The 15,155-nt window shown below is 38.6% G+C and overlaps 1 protein-coding gene across 2 annotated transcripts in view; it reads right to left on the reverse strand.

Annotated features, from left to right (window-relative positions):
* Window positions 1–720: 720 nt before the first annotated feature.
* Window positions 721–15,155, reverse strand: part of LOC137274197 (cytokine-like nuclear factor N-PAC) — a 63,297-nt gene continuing 48,862 nt past the window's right edge. Inside the window, exons 11-17 of one of the 2 annotated variants that reach the window (XM_067807250.1) lie at window positions 11,138–11,248; window positions 9,945–10,046; window positions 8,058–8,223; window positions 7,329–7,508; window positions 6,909–6,920; window positions 3,559–3,683; window positions 721–3,201 (exon numbers count right to left, since the gene is read on the reverse strand). In XM_067807250.1, the coding sequence (XP_067663351.1) occupies window positions 3,127–3,201; window positions 3,559–3,683; window positions 6,909–6,920; window positions 7,329–7,508; window positions 8,058–8,223; window positions 9,945–10,046; window positions 11,138–11,248 (771 nt within the window). In that variant the 3' untranslated portion in view covers window positions 721–3,126. The remainder of the gene's footprint in view (window positions 3,202–3,558; window positions 3,684–6,908; window positions 6,921–7,328; window positions 7,509–8,057; window positions 8,224–9,944; window positions 10,047–11,137; window positions 11,249–15,155) is intronic. The other variant, XM_067807251.1, reaches the window with a different exon arrangement.

A 15,155-nucleotide genomic window follows, 5' to 3' on the forward strand; every position in this document is an offset into this window, starting at 1 on the left:
GGGACCAGTACATTTATCTTACCAAACACCTCAATGTTAATTTTGAATTGTTTGAAACGTAGGTACCTTTCTGTAGCCATCACTAAATTTTGCAGACTACAAGGAAAACAGATTTAGAGTTATCTCCCTTCCATCGATTTGCATTCACAAAACATTGGTAATTTCCTAGAAATTCAACATTCCCAGCAGGAACATTGAAATGTGAGTAGCTTGTAAGCGGAGAACACTGAAAATAATACATGAGCACTTGGCCAATCAAAAAGTGACATTTATGTGTGAGGTAATTTCTGCCTAGGAGCACACACTGTGAATGGATACAAGTAACAAACATTGCCATCTTTTCTCCTCTGGTTATAAATACGTTTGAAGATAGGTATCTGTGGTTCATTCTCCTCTGAAATCACACACTATAAGGTCAATGCTTCATTTGACATCAGTAACATTCATGGAAGTGCAGAGAAGTTGCAACAAGTCGTTGATGGAAGTAAGTAATGCCCTGATGTATGTAACGTTACCAGCAGTGTTCCATCTTTGACTGGACCCACAAAGAGTGAGTTTAGTTTTATGCTGTTTTTAGCAATATTCCATCAATATCACATCCAGGGACACCAGGTGTTCAGTGTGATAAGCAAATGCTTAGAGCACTGGCCTTGGTCAACCCTTTCATGCCATGCACCCACAGACAAGGGTTTATATTTGTATATTTATACAGAACAAGACTGAGATTGAGATATTTATTAAATGACTGTTGACTTGATGGTTCAAACAATGGATGTGATGAGGACATAAAACACATGGAAACCAACACAAGAACAAACACAAATAGAAACACAGAAGCAATTTGTTCGCAACAGAAACATTCTACCCTTGCTTCCTAACAACTTAAAAATCCATCGCAGTATGACATCTTGGCAGAAGTTAAAACTGACTGCTAATCAGAGCAACGTCATGATGTCTCTATCCATTTTTTGATACAGTAAAAAATGACAACAAAGCAACAACCACATCTCTAACACACTGCTTTCCACTATTTACTTTAGATCTTTCCTTGGGTCTCAAGTTGTGGCCAGGATCCAACAGAAGTGTATTTCTGTATATGTCTGTAGTCATGATTTAAAGTATTCTATATCATACAAAATCAGAATTCAATCACAATTATCTACAATTGATTGTATCATGATTACTCAATACGTAAAATCTAAAACTAGGTCAACACCAAACTCAGTATGCCTTTCATTCTGAGATTATTATCTTGACTCGTGAATCCATAGATATAATGGAACAATCTGCTGCTTCACAAAGTCGGTAATATAATTATGTGACAAACGACCACAGTTTTATCATGCATATACACAGAGCTGAACAGCAAGTATGATTACAAATATATGAATGCTATTTACATGATCATCTCTGCTCAATGAAACAACCAGTCCCTTCGTAAAATTCAGATAGAACAACTAAGTAACGTCTCTGGACATATCAGTTTGTGTCAAAACATTTCTGAGACTTCTGCCTGAAGCATATTCTTCAGCAGAATTTAGGGTCATTACCTGGACTGTTATTGGCTTAGCTTCTTGGCCTGATTAGAAGGTTAAATCACTCTAGTTTTAGACATATAAGTCGAAATCAGACTTCCACATACTTCGAGTTTGAAGACAAAACTTAGCCCTACCTGATACCTCACAAAACCACTGTCTCCTCATGATACAGAGATTTCATATTTGGTATGAGTAAAAAATATATTTGATATCTGCTAGCTAACACCATTACAGTTGACCATAGTATGTATGTATGTATGTATATTGGGTGATGTGAAATGATAGTAAGATGTGTCAGTGCCAAATTACAATGAGGCTGAACAGACTGATTATCAGTAATTACCAGTTTTTTCAACCAACTTGTGACATGTAGTCTTAAAACTGCAACAGGCAATAGTTTCTACATAGGAATATTCCAACAATACCTGCTAGCACTTCCTTGATGTATGTCCTGCTTTAGACTCAATGTATATTGGACAAAAAGATACACATTTTGGCTTGGCATGCTATCCCCCTACAGGCATGTCAGCTAAACAGTCAACACTGTTCCTACTGGCCACTTCAATCACTCTTTACTCCTCTTGCTTTTATCCTAATAGAAATTGTAAAAAAAGAGAGAGAAATTCTGTCTTTCTATCATTTGCCCATATCTTTAATGACCTCCTCCTTATGGGAGCCAGTGACTGTCAAGTCTAATTCCATTGCTGATATCTTAGTCTCACAATCACGGTGGTCTGGATGTACACAAAGAACAAAAAGTATTAAAATGAAATCACGACAACTTGATTCCGAGAGTAAATACACAAGTTAATTAACTTCATGTAAAATGTAAAATCCATGTTAAAAGACCCATCTAAAACTGTTGGAAACATCTGCATAACTTAGAAATTTCAGGGTAGATGGAATACTAAACAGAACCCTTTGCAACATCTTCACAGATGTGAGTTTAAGCAATAACAGTTTGCCATAACTCTTCTGCCTGACATACCTTTCATAACTAGTTTTGTGATTTCTCCAAATAAATAAGTTTTCAACAATATATTAATATTAAGATCTACAGGATTCACACACTTTCATCTTATTTCAGTTTTGCCCCCACTGGTGTTAAACTTATGCTGTGATGGGTTTCTTAAGCTACAGATATAAATCTATACACACCATCTACAATTTGTTTCTATACAATCAAATGAAATTTCATTTTCAACCTGAATGTTACCTACCCAGAAAATACAGGCATAAGATAAACAGCAATATCAGCTTGCAAACACTAAAACCGCTTTGATGGTTTCAGAGAGCTTAAGTAATTGGAAAAATGGCCTTCCTTTTTATGCTTGCATCAATGCTGAGACTTCTAAAATACATAATTAAAATCTTGTAACGTCAAATACTTTCCATGCAATACCACAGCTGACAGAAGAACTACCGCATGATGTTAAAAATGAACATCCACGATGACTCTCTGTGAAGTCTTTTGTCTTGGTCGTTCTATCAACTTTCTTCTACATAAACTCCAACACTTTTCTGAGGAAACTGTTTCATAAAATTGTTCTGAAACACATGTAGTGATTGGCTGATGTCAACATTCCCATCATGCATTTGCTGCACGAACTACTGCTGAAATGTCACTCTCGCTGAATCCAAGACTGCGAGCTTTCTTGAACATCTGAAAACAGAAATGAATGTGGAGAAACTTTGATAGGCCTGCCATCAACATGCATTTCTGATGAAATGAGGTTAGATAAGCAAGAACCATCCATCCATTTATAGATTCATATGATACATGAGCTCCCCTACAAACTTTCATGATACTCATAAAAGAGGGGATTCCCAGGGTGTGTAAAGCTTGGCAATAATCACTTGGCAGCTTTAAATACATGGAGCAGCAAATGACATACTTCACTGGCATATAAGCAAACCAAGCAGCATGCAGCACCTCATCAGGTGAGGAGACGACCTACAGTCTACCAAGTCAGTAACATCAGTAGCTAATGTAGATGCCATACATGGCACAGAGTGTTACCTCATTAGCTGCTGAGGCAACATACAACGGCTGTTCCACACGATCCCCGAGGCCGAGGACTAGTCGCAGATCTTTCTGCTGGTGCTGCAGGGGAAAGTGGGGGTCAAACTTGCCATTCACCATTGCTGCAAAACAGAACACAGGTCAGTACTCAATACAGGACATGCCTCAGTATACAGTTCCATCAGACTTTAGTTAATATTACTCTATATCACTCATCTCAGAATAAAGGATTTGGAGTGAGTATAGTAAGCTTCAAGAAGTCGGTGAGTGAGTGAGTGAATATGATTTGACACTGCTTTAAAGATCACATATACTGTAGGGGGTGCAAATGCATAAATCACTCATTGACATCGTTATAAATGACACCCTGTCATTAAAACTGCTCATTTAGATCTTTAATTACCTTAAATCACCCTTTTTGACAATAGTGCACAATTCTCAACCGCAATCGAAATTAATTAATTTAATTGTAGGTATAGCTATGAGGGTCTATGCAGAATTCATCTACATTTCAGGGGGTAAACTATTTCGTTTACAGGTTTGTACAAACCTGCAAACGCGACCACTGTTGTGAAAAATAAAAGCTATATGATCTCACAAACTATTATCATTTAGCTTTGTTTCCTGCTATGCCTAGTTTCCGACTTACAACCATCGTTTTCACAGACAATTCTGTCAAAACCACTTGGTGTCGCTAGGTTGTAATCCATGTTAGGTGGTGTAAACCTACATGTTATTTGTCATCATTCACTTGATGCTCAGTTAATGAACTTATAATAGGTATAATTTGTGGTAACACCATTTAGATTACCCAACAAAGGTCCCCATTTGGATCGATCAAAGGATTAACCGATAACACGCTGATTGATTAATTACTTTTAAGCTGATTTAAATGGGGCTTTGTCACAAGTAGTCTTTATGTATGTACATTTATTAATCTATACTGAATACATTCTGTCGTGTCTGTGTCTATGTAAAAAAACACCCTTTTCTCAAACGATTAACCGCCAATACATTGATTGATTGCTCATTAAAGGCTAACTAAATTACTTTCTTAAAAGAATGACACACATTATGCAATTAGTTGCAAAGTGTGTTATCTTGGGTGAACAATGAGACCATACAGCAATGTGAAAAACCTAAAACGATACATCATGTTTTCGTATATTAGACTGTTAAAAGACATATCACTTAGGAAATCTGCAGATGAATTATATATCACTCACTTTTGTGAATATTGATGGATACATTCCTCAAACAAGGTAATAGGCTGACATTGCTCCTATAACTTTGATTTTTGTAAATTTTAATTATTGCATTTTGTTTTTATTAAGTTCTTTGCTATTTTAAAAAATGGTAGCGCCCTGTCAGAGGATAAATGCTATTTATGTTTGTTTTCACAGGCTTACAAAATCAAAATTACTGTTCACAGGTAGTAAAATATGTATTTTATTGATGCACAATATGATTTTACATGGCATGGCTTACAACATAACAATTTCACTCTTGGAAGCGAGGCAGGTGTCAATTTAATATTACTTACGATAATATTGTCACTTCGACCACAACCTCGTTCCCAAGGAAGAAAGCGTTATATTCATGCAAAATCCATTTGGTCAGCAATGTGTAGTAAGCAGTCTTGATTTTATAAACTCGATGAAACTTGAACTCCATTTTCTATCCTGAAAGCGTGGTAGGGGGCGAACCATCTGATTTAGTATATACCACAGGCTTCCATAACGCTCGCTTCGCACACACAAACAATCAATTCAAGCACAAACTACGGGGTCCGGTGGAAATCTGTGCATAGTGACACCATCACCTGACCCTAAGGAGCAATTGACAGCAACAGAACAATTCGGCATGTCTTTGGTGACGTCAAGAAATCAGCAAAATGATGAGGTTCCTACACATTTTCTACACAACTAACTGAAAATCGTTCTTTCTATGACATCACTACAGGGCTCTGGCGGCAGAGATACATAAACCTGTCTGTGGTTTCGTTTGCAGGCAAGAGTGAAGCAGACGATTTTTAGCAACTTTTAAGCACTGAGTATTAATTAACCACAAGCTTTTTTTCTCAATAAATGGTGTTCCGTTCATGTCTAACCAGAAGTCTTTCATATGCAGTGGTAAAAAGAGTACCAAAAAATTGAGTTTATTCGTTCTTTAAGCAATAATCCAGCAATAATATGCGAGGAACACAAGCTATGGGCTTCTCACATTGTACCCATGTGAGGAAATTGAACCTGTGACTTCAGCATGACAAGTGAACACTTTAATTACTAGGCTATCCAATGGTCCTGTTCAGGACATGGAAAGACATATACAAACATGCAATTTGGTAATGTCACTGCAGTGAAGAAGCAGAGAGTGGGAGATAGCTCTTACAGTGAGTGAGTTAATAATTAACGTCACAAGGCAAAATTGCAGCCATTTCGTGACGAGATCATTCTTGACACAGTTAGAATTTGAAACTATCGTGGAAAGTAAAAAAAAACAACTAATGGCACTATTTGGACAGTACAATACAAAAACCTGTCCACAGGTAACTCTTACAATACACACATGCACAATACCACAAGGAAGATGACACAATATCTGAGAGAAGCTGTCCGGGAAAACATTGACAACTTACTGCCAACCTCAGGACAAGACATCTTCTCAGATTAGGGTACAATGAAAGTAAACTAACTTCTTGTTTAATGAGTCAAAAAACGAAACATACAGATTTATGGATTACAACTTCTTGTTTAATACGTTAAGCAACGTTTGGATGTAGATTCTTACTTTGTCATCAAGCTGAATGATAAGTTTTTAACTTGATAACGATGTAAGAATCTACATCAAAACGTCAATCAATGTAATAAACTAGAAGTTGTAATCCATAAAGCCTCACTGTACTGGGAAACAGTAATATGATTAGTGGACACTAAAGACATCCTCAAAACATTTGGAATGCCATCTAGCAGTGACACCCAAATCTATTTAGTTTTCACAAAAACTATCCACTATGAAATTCAAGGAAAGCATTACTGTTACTACATATAGAGAACCTAGTTATTGTATAAAGCTATAATAAGTGAGTGTTGTTGGGATAGACAGTAAGTGACCATGAAATGTCAGTGGATGAGTGAGTGAGTAAGCCGATTCATTGCATCTGTTGATAAGCAATCAAGTCTCCATCAGATCAGGGGATCATAACAAAAATTATTCTTTACTTTTCTAACATTAGAAGATTTTGCGCTCACAAATATTCACTGAGGAGGTGGAAACAAGCACAATCAAGCTAGATTGTGGAGTGATTACAGATTGCAGATAGTGTTCATGCAATAGAAGATACTTGCCATTAACGATTGCTGAAAAGAGGAAAAAATAATGCATAAGCACAACTAATATTCACTTCAAAACAAATTTCCTCATAAACATAGTTTGATTAAGCACGCTCCAAGAGACTAATAAAAGTTTCTTTGAAAACATTTCCAAAATGAAAGAATTTTTTCTCCTTCTTTCATTTTGATTTTTTTTCACTTAAGTTCAGGTAAAATGCATATTTTGGCAGAGAGACAATTTTTTTAAACTCAGTAGAAAAAAAGTCAAACTAAAATAATTAATGTGATATGTTGGCATTTTGCTAGATTGTACAGATATAAGAAAATCTGATGCTTCCAAATTTCAGAAATCCTTTAAGCTCCTGTCTCCTGTTAATATTGCTATGCACCAATCTATGTACCACCAACGAGCAGCCGAGGTGCCCTGGGACATACCTTGACTCTTGTGATTAATGGTTGGACAGGAGAGTGAGCCAAGGGAGAGAACTTCTGACAGATCTTCCATGTCTATGCCCACTTTCTCTGCAAGTGCCATAGCTTCTGCCAGTCCTGCCATGACAGTCCCCAGCAGCATATTGTGGATGAGCTTCATACGTGTGGCAGTGCCCACTTCATCTTCAAGGAAGACAAGGTTAATGGTAGATGTTAGAGAATAAAACTGATAAAACATAATTCCAGACAGTTATGAAAACTTTCTTTGACAAGATAGGGTGAAAACAGCTGACCTGCATGCTGTAGTACAGACTTTTAGACATGCATTTTTCTAGTGTTGCATTCTCAAAATAATGTCTTGCCATGGAGAAAATAACAAACACTCAGTGTGTGTGTATTATGCACAACCGATACAGTATTTGTCATATATTTTATGAAATGTTTTGACTGTTTACAGAGCTGTCACTGATATAATAACTAGGGAGCATAGAGCACCAACATCAGCTTCATGAGGGAGTATGAGTCTACGCAACTTCTAGCAATATCCCAGCATTACCACACAAGGGAAAAACAAGAAATGGGCTTCCCACATTGTGCCCATGCGGGGAATTGAAAGCCAAATGGGAATCGAAAGCCTTGGCGTGATGATCAACTGCTTAAACTACCCCACTGTCACAGCTACAAGAACTGAACAAACTCTACCGATTTAGTAATGAAAATAAAATGTCTTACTTCCCAAGTAAAATGACTTCTTGCCCATTGCTTCAAAGCATGAGAAGCAGTCGTCATACAGCTTCCTGTCTCCTGATGTAAGGATCACCAATCGTCCCTCCAGGGCTGGCACCCGACTCCCAACAACAGGTGCTTCCAGGAACACGCCACCCCGTGCCATGATTGCCTGCAATACAACACATATATATATTAGAGGGTCCTTACACAGCATAATGATATGATAATAATGGCATTTATACCTCAGTCTGTGCAACAGCTTGTAAGATGACTACCACTTCTATTCCAAAATCATGTGTTTACTACAGACAAAACACAAAGTTTTTGTAAAACCATACATTGTCCCAATCTCTGACTGTTGTCCCTTTGATCTCAGCCATGGTGCATTGTATAGTTACATCACGGTTTAAAACTGCCTTCGACATCAACTCTCTGAATGGCTCTTTGCAATTTCAGCCAATTTTTGCCAAGTTTTGCTGACAGATATTAAGAAGTTTTAGAGTTGTGCTCCAGAAATGAAGCCCATCCCTCCATTTTGAGACTAAGTCAGAATCGTTTTCATGGAAAGTGGGAAAATGACAAATCACAAAAGTCTGTAAATAGCAAGAGGCACCACGTTGGGGTCTGCCACAGATATCTACCAAGTTTTGCTGACAGATATTAGGAAACGAAACACACCTCTCACGTTTGAAATCGTTTCCACGAAAACCTTGAAACTAAGAAATCACAAACACCTGTAAATAGCAAAAGCACCACTTCAGGTTCTGACTGATGTATCTACCAAGTTTTGCAGAAAAGTATTGAACGGTTTTTGAGTTCTGCTCTCGAAACAAAGTCCATTCCTCTATTTTGAGACTATGTCCGAAACGCTTTTATGGAAACCGAGAAAATAAGAAATCACAAAAAACTGTAAAGAGCAAAAGGCACCACTTTGGGATCTGCCACAAAAATCTACCAAGTTTTGCTGACAGATGTTACAAAGTTTTTGAGATCTGCTCCGGAAACGAAACATCCTCTCACTTGTGAGACAAAAACCGAAACGTTTATAAGGAAACTGAATCAAAATTATAAATCATAAGAACCTGTAAATAGCAAAAGTTAGTACTTTAGGTTCTGATTGAACAGTTTTTGAGTTCTGCTCCGGAAACGAAACATGCCCCACTATTAGACTGACACCAAAATTTTCCATGGAAAAACAAAACAAAATAAAAACACAAAAAATCTGTAAGTAGCGAAAGGCACAACCATATGTTCAGATTATTATATCTCTCAAGTTTGGTCTAAAAATATTGAATGGTTTCTGAGTTATGCCCCGGAAACAAATTGATTATGGAAGGCAACGACGGACGGACGAGACGTCGACTATATCCCCCTTCATTACATGCCGGGGGGATAATAACTGGGTCAGTCCCTCTAACAGTTTCCATCATATCAGTATTTTGTGAGAGAATGATGCCATTGATTGTATCATCACAGAGTTTAGCATCTTCAATCTCATCAACGACTTGTGGCAGTGTACTGTGTGGTGACTTCTATAGTATTATATGCCACTCACAACCAGACATGGCAGCAGTCTCAAACAGGAAGATTTTAAATCAAAATATCCCACACAGATTTTGAAATTTGAACGCAGAATGTGTGCCTGGTACAAAGCAGTTACTTCATCCAATCTCTCGAGCTTAGTATAATTAACGATGGCCTGGTCGCTGCTGACTGGTTGATGAACTTGCAGCTTGGGCTATGCCCATGACAATTCATCCATCAATCGCCTGCAACCAGGCTTGGTGTATTTGGACCCAGCTGTCATATCAGAATGAAGTAACTATTACTAGGAACACACTCTGATGAAGCCAGAGAACCTCTGTTGTCAGTGACAACCCGACCACCTACCTCTGCAACATCTTCCACTGTCTCCTCATCAACTGTGGACATCTCCACATAACACTTCCCTCGTGAAATGCCCTGTAGCACTCCAGAGTTGCCAAATACAATCTGAAACAGAAGTTTTAGTCATTAAAAGTGTATACAAACAGCGGTACTACACCTACAGTAAGATCACCAGAATGGATAGCATCACTACAATAAGACCACCAGAATGGATAGTGTTCCTACACCTGCAGTGAGATCACCAGAATGGATAGTGTCACTACACCTGCAGTGAGATCACCATAATGGAGAGTGTCTCTACACCTGCAGTGAGATCACCAGAATGGATAGTCACTACACGTGCAGTGAGATCACCAAAATGGACAGTCACTACACCTGCAGTGAGATCACCAGAATGGATAGTGTTACTACACCTGTAGTGAGATCACCATAATGGAGACTGTCTCTACATCTGCAGTGAGATCACTAGAATGGATAGTCACTACACCTGCAGTCAGATCACCCGAATGGATAGTGTCACCCGTAGTAATATCACCATGATGGACAGTGTTTCTACAAGTGCTGTAAGATCACCAGAATGGATAGTGTTCCTACACCTGCAGTGAGATCACCATAATGGATAGTGTTTCTACACGTGCAGTAAGATCACCAGAATGGATAGTGGTACTACACCTGCAGTAAGATCACCATAATGGATAGACGTACTACACGTGCAGTAAGATCACCAGAATGGATAGTGGTACTAGGCCTGCAGTGAGATCACCATAAAGGATAGTGTTACTTCCATGTCATTGTATCCTGATTGGACCCGTGAAGGTCCCGGGGTAGAATAGGCCTTCAGCAACCCATGCTTGTCATAAAAGGCGACTATGCTTTTCATAAGAGGTCACTAACAGGATCGGGTGGTCAGGCTCGCTAACTTGGTTGACACATGTAATTACTTGCCAATTGCGCAGATCGATGCTCATGTTGTTGATCACTGGACTGTCTGGTCCAGACTTGATTATTTACAGATCGCCGCCATATAGCTGGAATATTGCTGAGTGCGGCATAAAACTGAACTCACTCACTTGTATCCTGATTGTGTAGATCTTTGCCCTGTCTGTTTCTGACTGCACTCCACATATACCTGACATCATGCTCAGTGAGGCGTTGAACACCAAACCCCAGCTGTAACAGATTGTTTTGCTACTCACGTCTCGAACAGCCCCGGAGTCAGCCACACATGTGAAGGTGATGTCACAGTTCTGGACCACATCGTTGGGGGATGTACCACGTAATGCGCCTGCCTTCACAAACTCTCTACACTGAAAACAAAAGGTTTCCATCAGCTAAACAAATCCAGAATTCTGATCAATGCACATGACTTACTGTCAACAATGTTTCCAATTTTGTACATCAGTATTTCACAGAAAACACTCAGATCTACATGACATAATTTTTCAAATCTCAAGGCTCTAAGCATTCTGGACAGTTAATTGTCTAATGCTATAACTAATGATTCAAACAACATATGTCTTCATCATAAGAAGAAATACATGAGCCAATGTTCAACTCAGTCAATCTGGTAATATCAGAGCCAGCTTCCACAGTCCATCAATATCAGTTACTACTAATTACATAAGCACCAAATGTCATTATATTTTGAAAATCAATGTCAAGAGAATGTCAATATGTCTCCCATGATGGCCATATTGAAAATTAGATTTTGATTCATTTGCACGAACTGGTTGAAACAAATGTACAAGTTTCCGCATCACTGTTTGAGTGATCCCTGAGGGATATGTGCACTGTACAAGGTGACTAACCTACTCACCAAGTTTCAAGCTTCTGGTCCTGGTCTGGCCTTTTATAACAGACCAATTTCAGAATCTACTTTAAATACAACAAATACTATAGACATTTAAGGCTGGGTAACTGAAAATGGGCTCCAAACAATTGACTTGTAGTTGTACTACAGCCATCATGCCTATAGAACCTTTTTGGTCTCAAAGTAATTTTCAAAATCATGTCTGTTCAACATTGAGGCAAGACTACAGAATACCAAATACTTTCTGCCATCTCTGAAAACAAGCAAATTTATTTTTGGTTAGGGTTAAGACAAGGTTTAGGTTTAGGCTAAGGTTCGGGGTCAGCACTATTGTGACATGGCACTAAGCAATATGGCTGGTAGGTATCCAGTATTTAAGTGTATCAATACTGAAAACCAAAACTGTTCTCCTTGTGCTCTTCTTTTTGTTGTAAGCAGCACTCAGTGCTATTTCAGTTTAATCACAAAGGCCATTAAGTAATGTGTCTGGAGAAGACACTGCCACTGGTCGATATGACTGCCAGCATTCCCCTCGATTAGGACACGATGTCATGTCCATCCTGATCACCCGATTTTTGAGGTCACTACTCACAAGCATAAGTTACTGGGGTCACATTTTAACCCGGAATTCATTCCACTAACATAGTCTATATAATTTTGATTGTAACAAACAAACCCATTCAAATTTAAAAGGAGCCCAATGGAGAGATGAGATTCAGACTGAAACTGTGAAAATCTAGACTAGCTTCATTTAAGGCTTCAGCACTGCAGAGGAAGCAAGGCAGTATGGAAAATAATGTGGTTCGGGGACTTTGAGACAGATTAGGAATTCATGTGTTTCTCAGAGTAGTACTGACGAGTGTTTGTAATTTACACAATAAGGAGTGGCCTATTTACCCACACTATGAAGGTTGCACATCCATCCAGGTCACAACCACACAGGTGCATTCCTGCATGTTTACAAACACTTCCAATGCATAACACAAACACATTGACGCCAAACTAATTTGTTCTCCGTTGTATCGAATACTTAAATCACTGCTTCTAGCCCTGATTTCCCCTCATCTTTGGCCCACACAATATGTAACACATATAATTTTTATGTCCTTGTTTTATAACTGATGTATACACAATCTCACATGGTACTTACCATTTCCTCATGTGTTCAACCACTTGAATTAAAGAATAATTCCTCATTCTGAGAGACTCTAGCAAGCATTTATCTTACCTCACACATGAATGTCATTTTCTGATTGGCTAAGCACTCTATTATTTTCAATGTACCCCACTTACAAGTGAGGTACATTTCAATGTACCCTGCTGTCAATGGCATCTCCTTCAGTACTTTGTGGTAGTACATCTTTATCTAGAATAACACTGAATCATGCATGATGCGTGGAAATTACTGATGTTTTGCAAATGCAAATCGATAGAAGGGAGATAACACTAAATTTGTTTTTCTTGTATTGTCTGCAAAATCTAGCGATGGCTAGGAAAAGAATTACCTCATATTCCAATAAATAAATTTTGACAAAGGCCCTGTGAATATCAAGAAGGGGAATTACACTATGACAATTTTCAGTGAGCCCGAAAGGAACATAAACGAACATCGAGGGTACATCAACCCATGCCCCTCCTCCTGACCAATGAACAACTTATATTGTACCAAGATTCACTTAAAAAACCCTCAGTTACAACAGACCGATTTATCATCATTTGATGCAAAACGACCATTAAGAACTACCCTAGACAGTCTGATATATTTGACTTTTATAAGTACATGATGTCATGTAAGACATGGAGAAAGTTTAGGAGATGCTGAGGTGATCAAGTGCTAGTCATCTGGCATTGATCAATAGGCCGATGAATGAAAGGTGATGATTACAAACATGGGCAGACAAAAAGTCACTATTGCTGCTGAATGTTGCAGGTTGTCAGGACAGTCTCGGCCATTATTCAAATCTGTTAAGTGTCAAGGATACCACATGGAAATGCAATTACTTTTACCAGTTTATGCAAAGCCCTAAGTTTAAGTCTAAATGATCAGATACAAGGCTTCTTATATGTGCTTGGTACACAAAGCACCAAGAAACAACTATATCTACCAATAACTAATTATGAGCATGCTACAATTAATGAGAAAAGTTTTGTATCACATCACTGACGCAAAGCTAAACCATGATCCAGCTGGAAGAAAGTCACTTTTTAACACAGCTGGTACTGGTAGTCAGTCAATACTACAGCTGTCAGAGTCAGTACTGCAGCTGTCAGAGTCAGTACAACAGCTGTCAGAGGGAAAGTCAGCACTACAGCTTGTAGAATCAGTACTACAGCTGTCAGAAAGTAAGTCAGTACAACAGCTGGCAGAGGGTAAGTCAGTGCTAATGCGAATGCAACATTAGCTTGCAGGACATGTTGATATTGATTAGCAGATACCAAGCATCAGTTTACCAGGCAGAGATATTGCAGTAATTATCCTGCAATCAATAACATATCAAATCTGCTTTACTTTGTAAACATACGCCCATTGACATGACCTCTTCTGAAAGTACAAGTAGTTTGTGTATGTAACATACATGGAGAAAAAGATTAGAAAGGTTGCAATCTCATTTTGAATGTCGGACTTACGTTCATGTCTTTTTTGACAACTAATAATCACAAATAAACACAAAAATTCAGTAATAAAGAATTTGAAACCAGTCTTTCCGTTCACACAAGGCACAGCCAAATGCCTCTCTTAATACCCTCTGACCTACCCAAGCATTAAGCTGGGAATTCAAAGAAATTGCAATCAACTAGCAAAACTGGGAAAATATCCAGCTACTATCTGATACCGATACTGACTAGGAACTGAACATGAAATGTTCTTATTTTTGTAAACTTTTAGTAATAACTTTTGAGAAATACTCCAAACTAGAAGATTTTAGGCATCGCTATGTTCTCTGTAGCCCAACACCCCAAGTACATGCAGCTATGTTCTCTATAGCCCTACACCCCCAGTATACACACTGCTATGTTCTCTGTAGCCCTACACCCCCAGTATACACACTGCTGTGTTCTCTATAGCCCTACACCCTCAGTATAGACACTGCAATGTTCTCGGTTGCCCTACACCCTCAGTATAGACACTGCAATGTTCTCAATAGCTCTACACCCCCAGTATAGACACTGCAATGTTCTCGGTTGCCCTACACCCTCAGTATACACACTGCTATGTACTCTGTAGCCCTACATCCCCAGTATACACACTGCTATGTTCTCTGTAGCCCTACACCCCCAGTATACACACAGCTATGTTCTCTGTAGCCCTATACACCCAGTATACACACTGCTATGTTCTCTGTAGCCCTATACACCCAGTATACACACAGCTATGTTCTCTGTAGCCCTACACCCCCAGTATA

This window comes from Haliotis asinina, chromosome 2, assembly GCF_037392515.1.
Source record: "Haliotis asinina isolate JCU_RB_2024 chromosome 2, JCU_Hal_asi_v2, whole genome shotgun sequence".
Classification (NCBI taxonomy): domain Eukaryota; kingdom Metazoa; phylum Mollusca; class Gastropoda; order Lepetellida; family Haliotidae; genus Haliotis; species Haliotis asinina.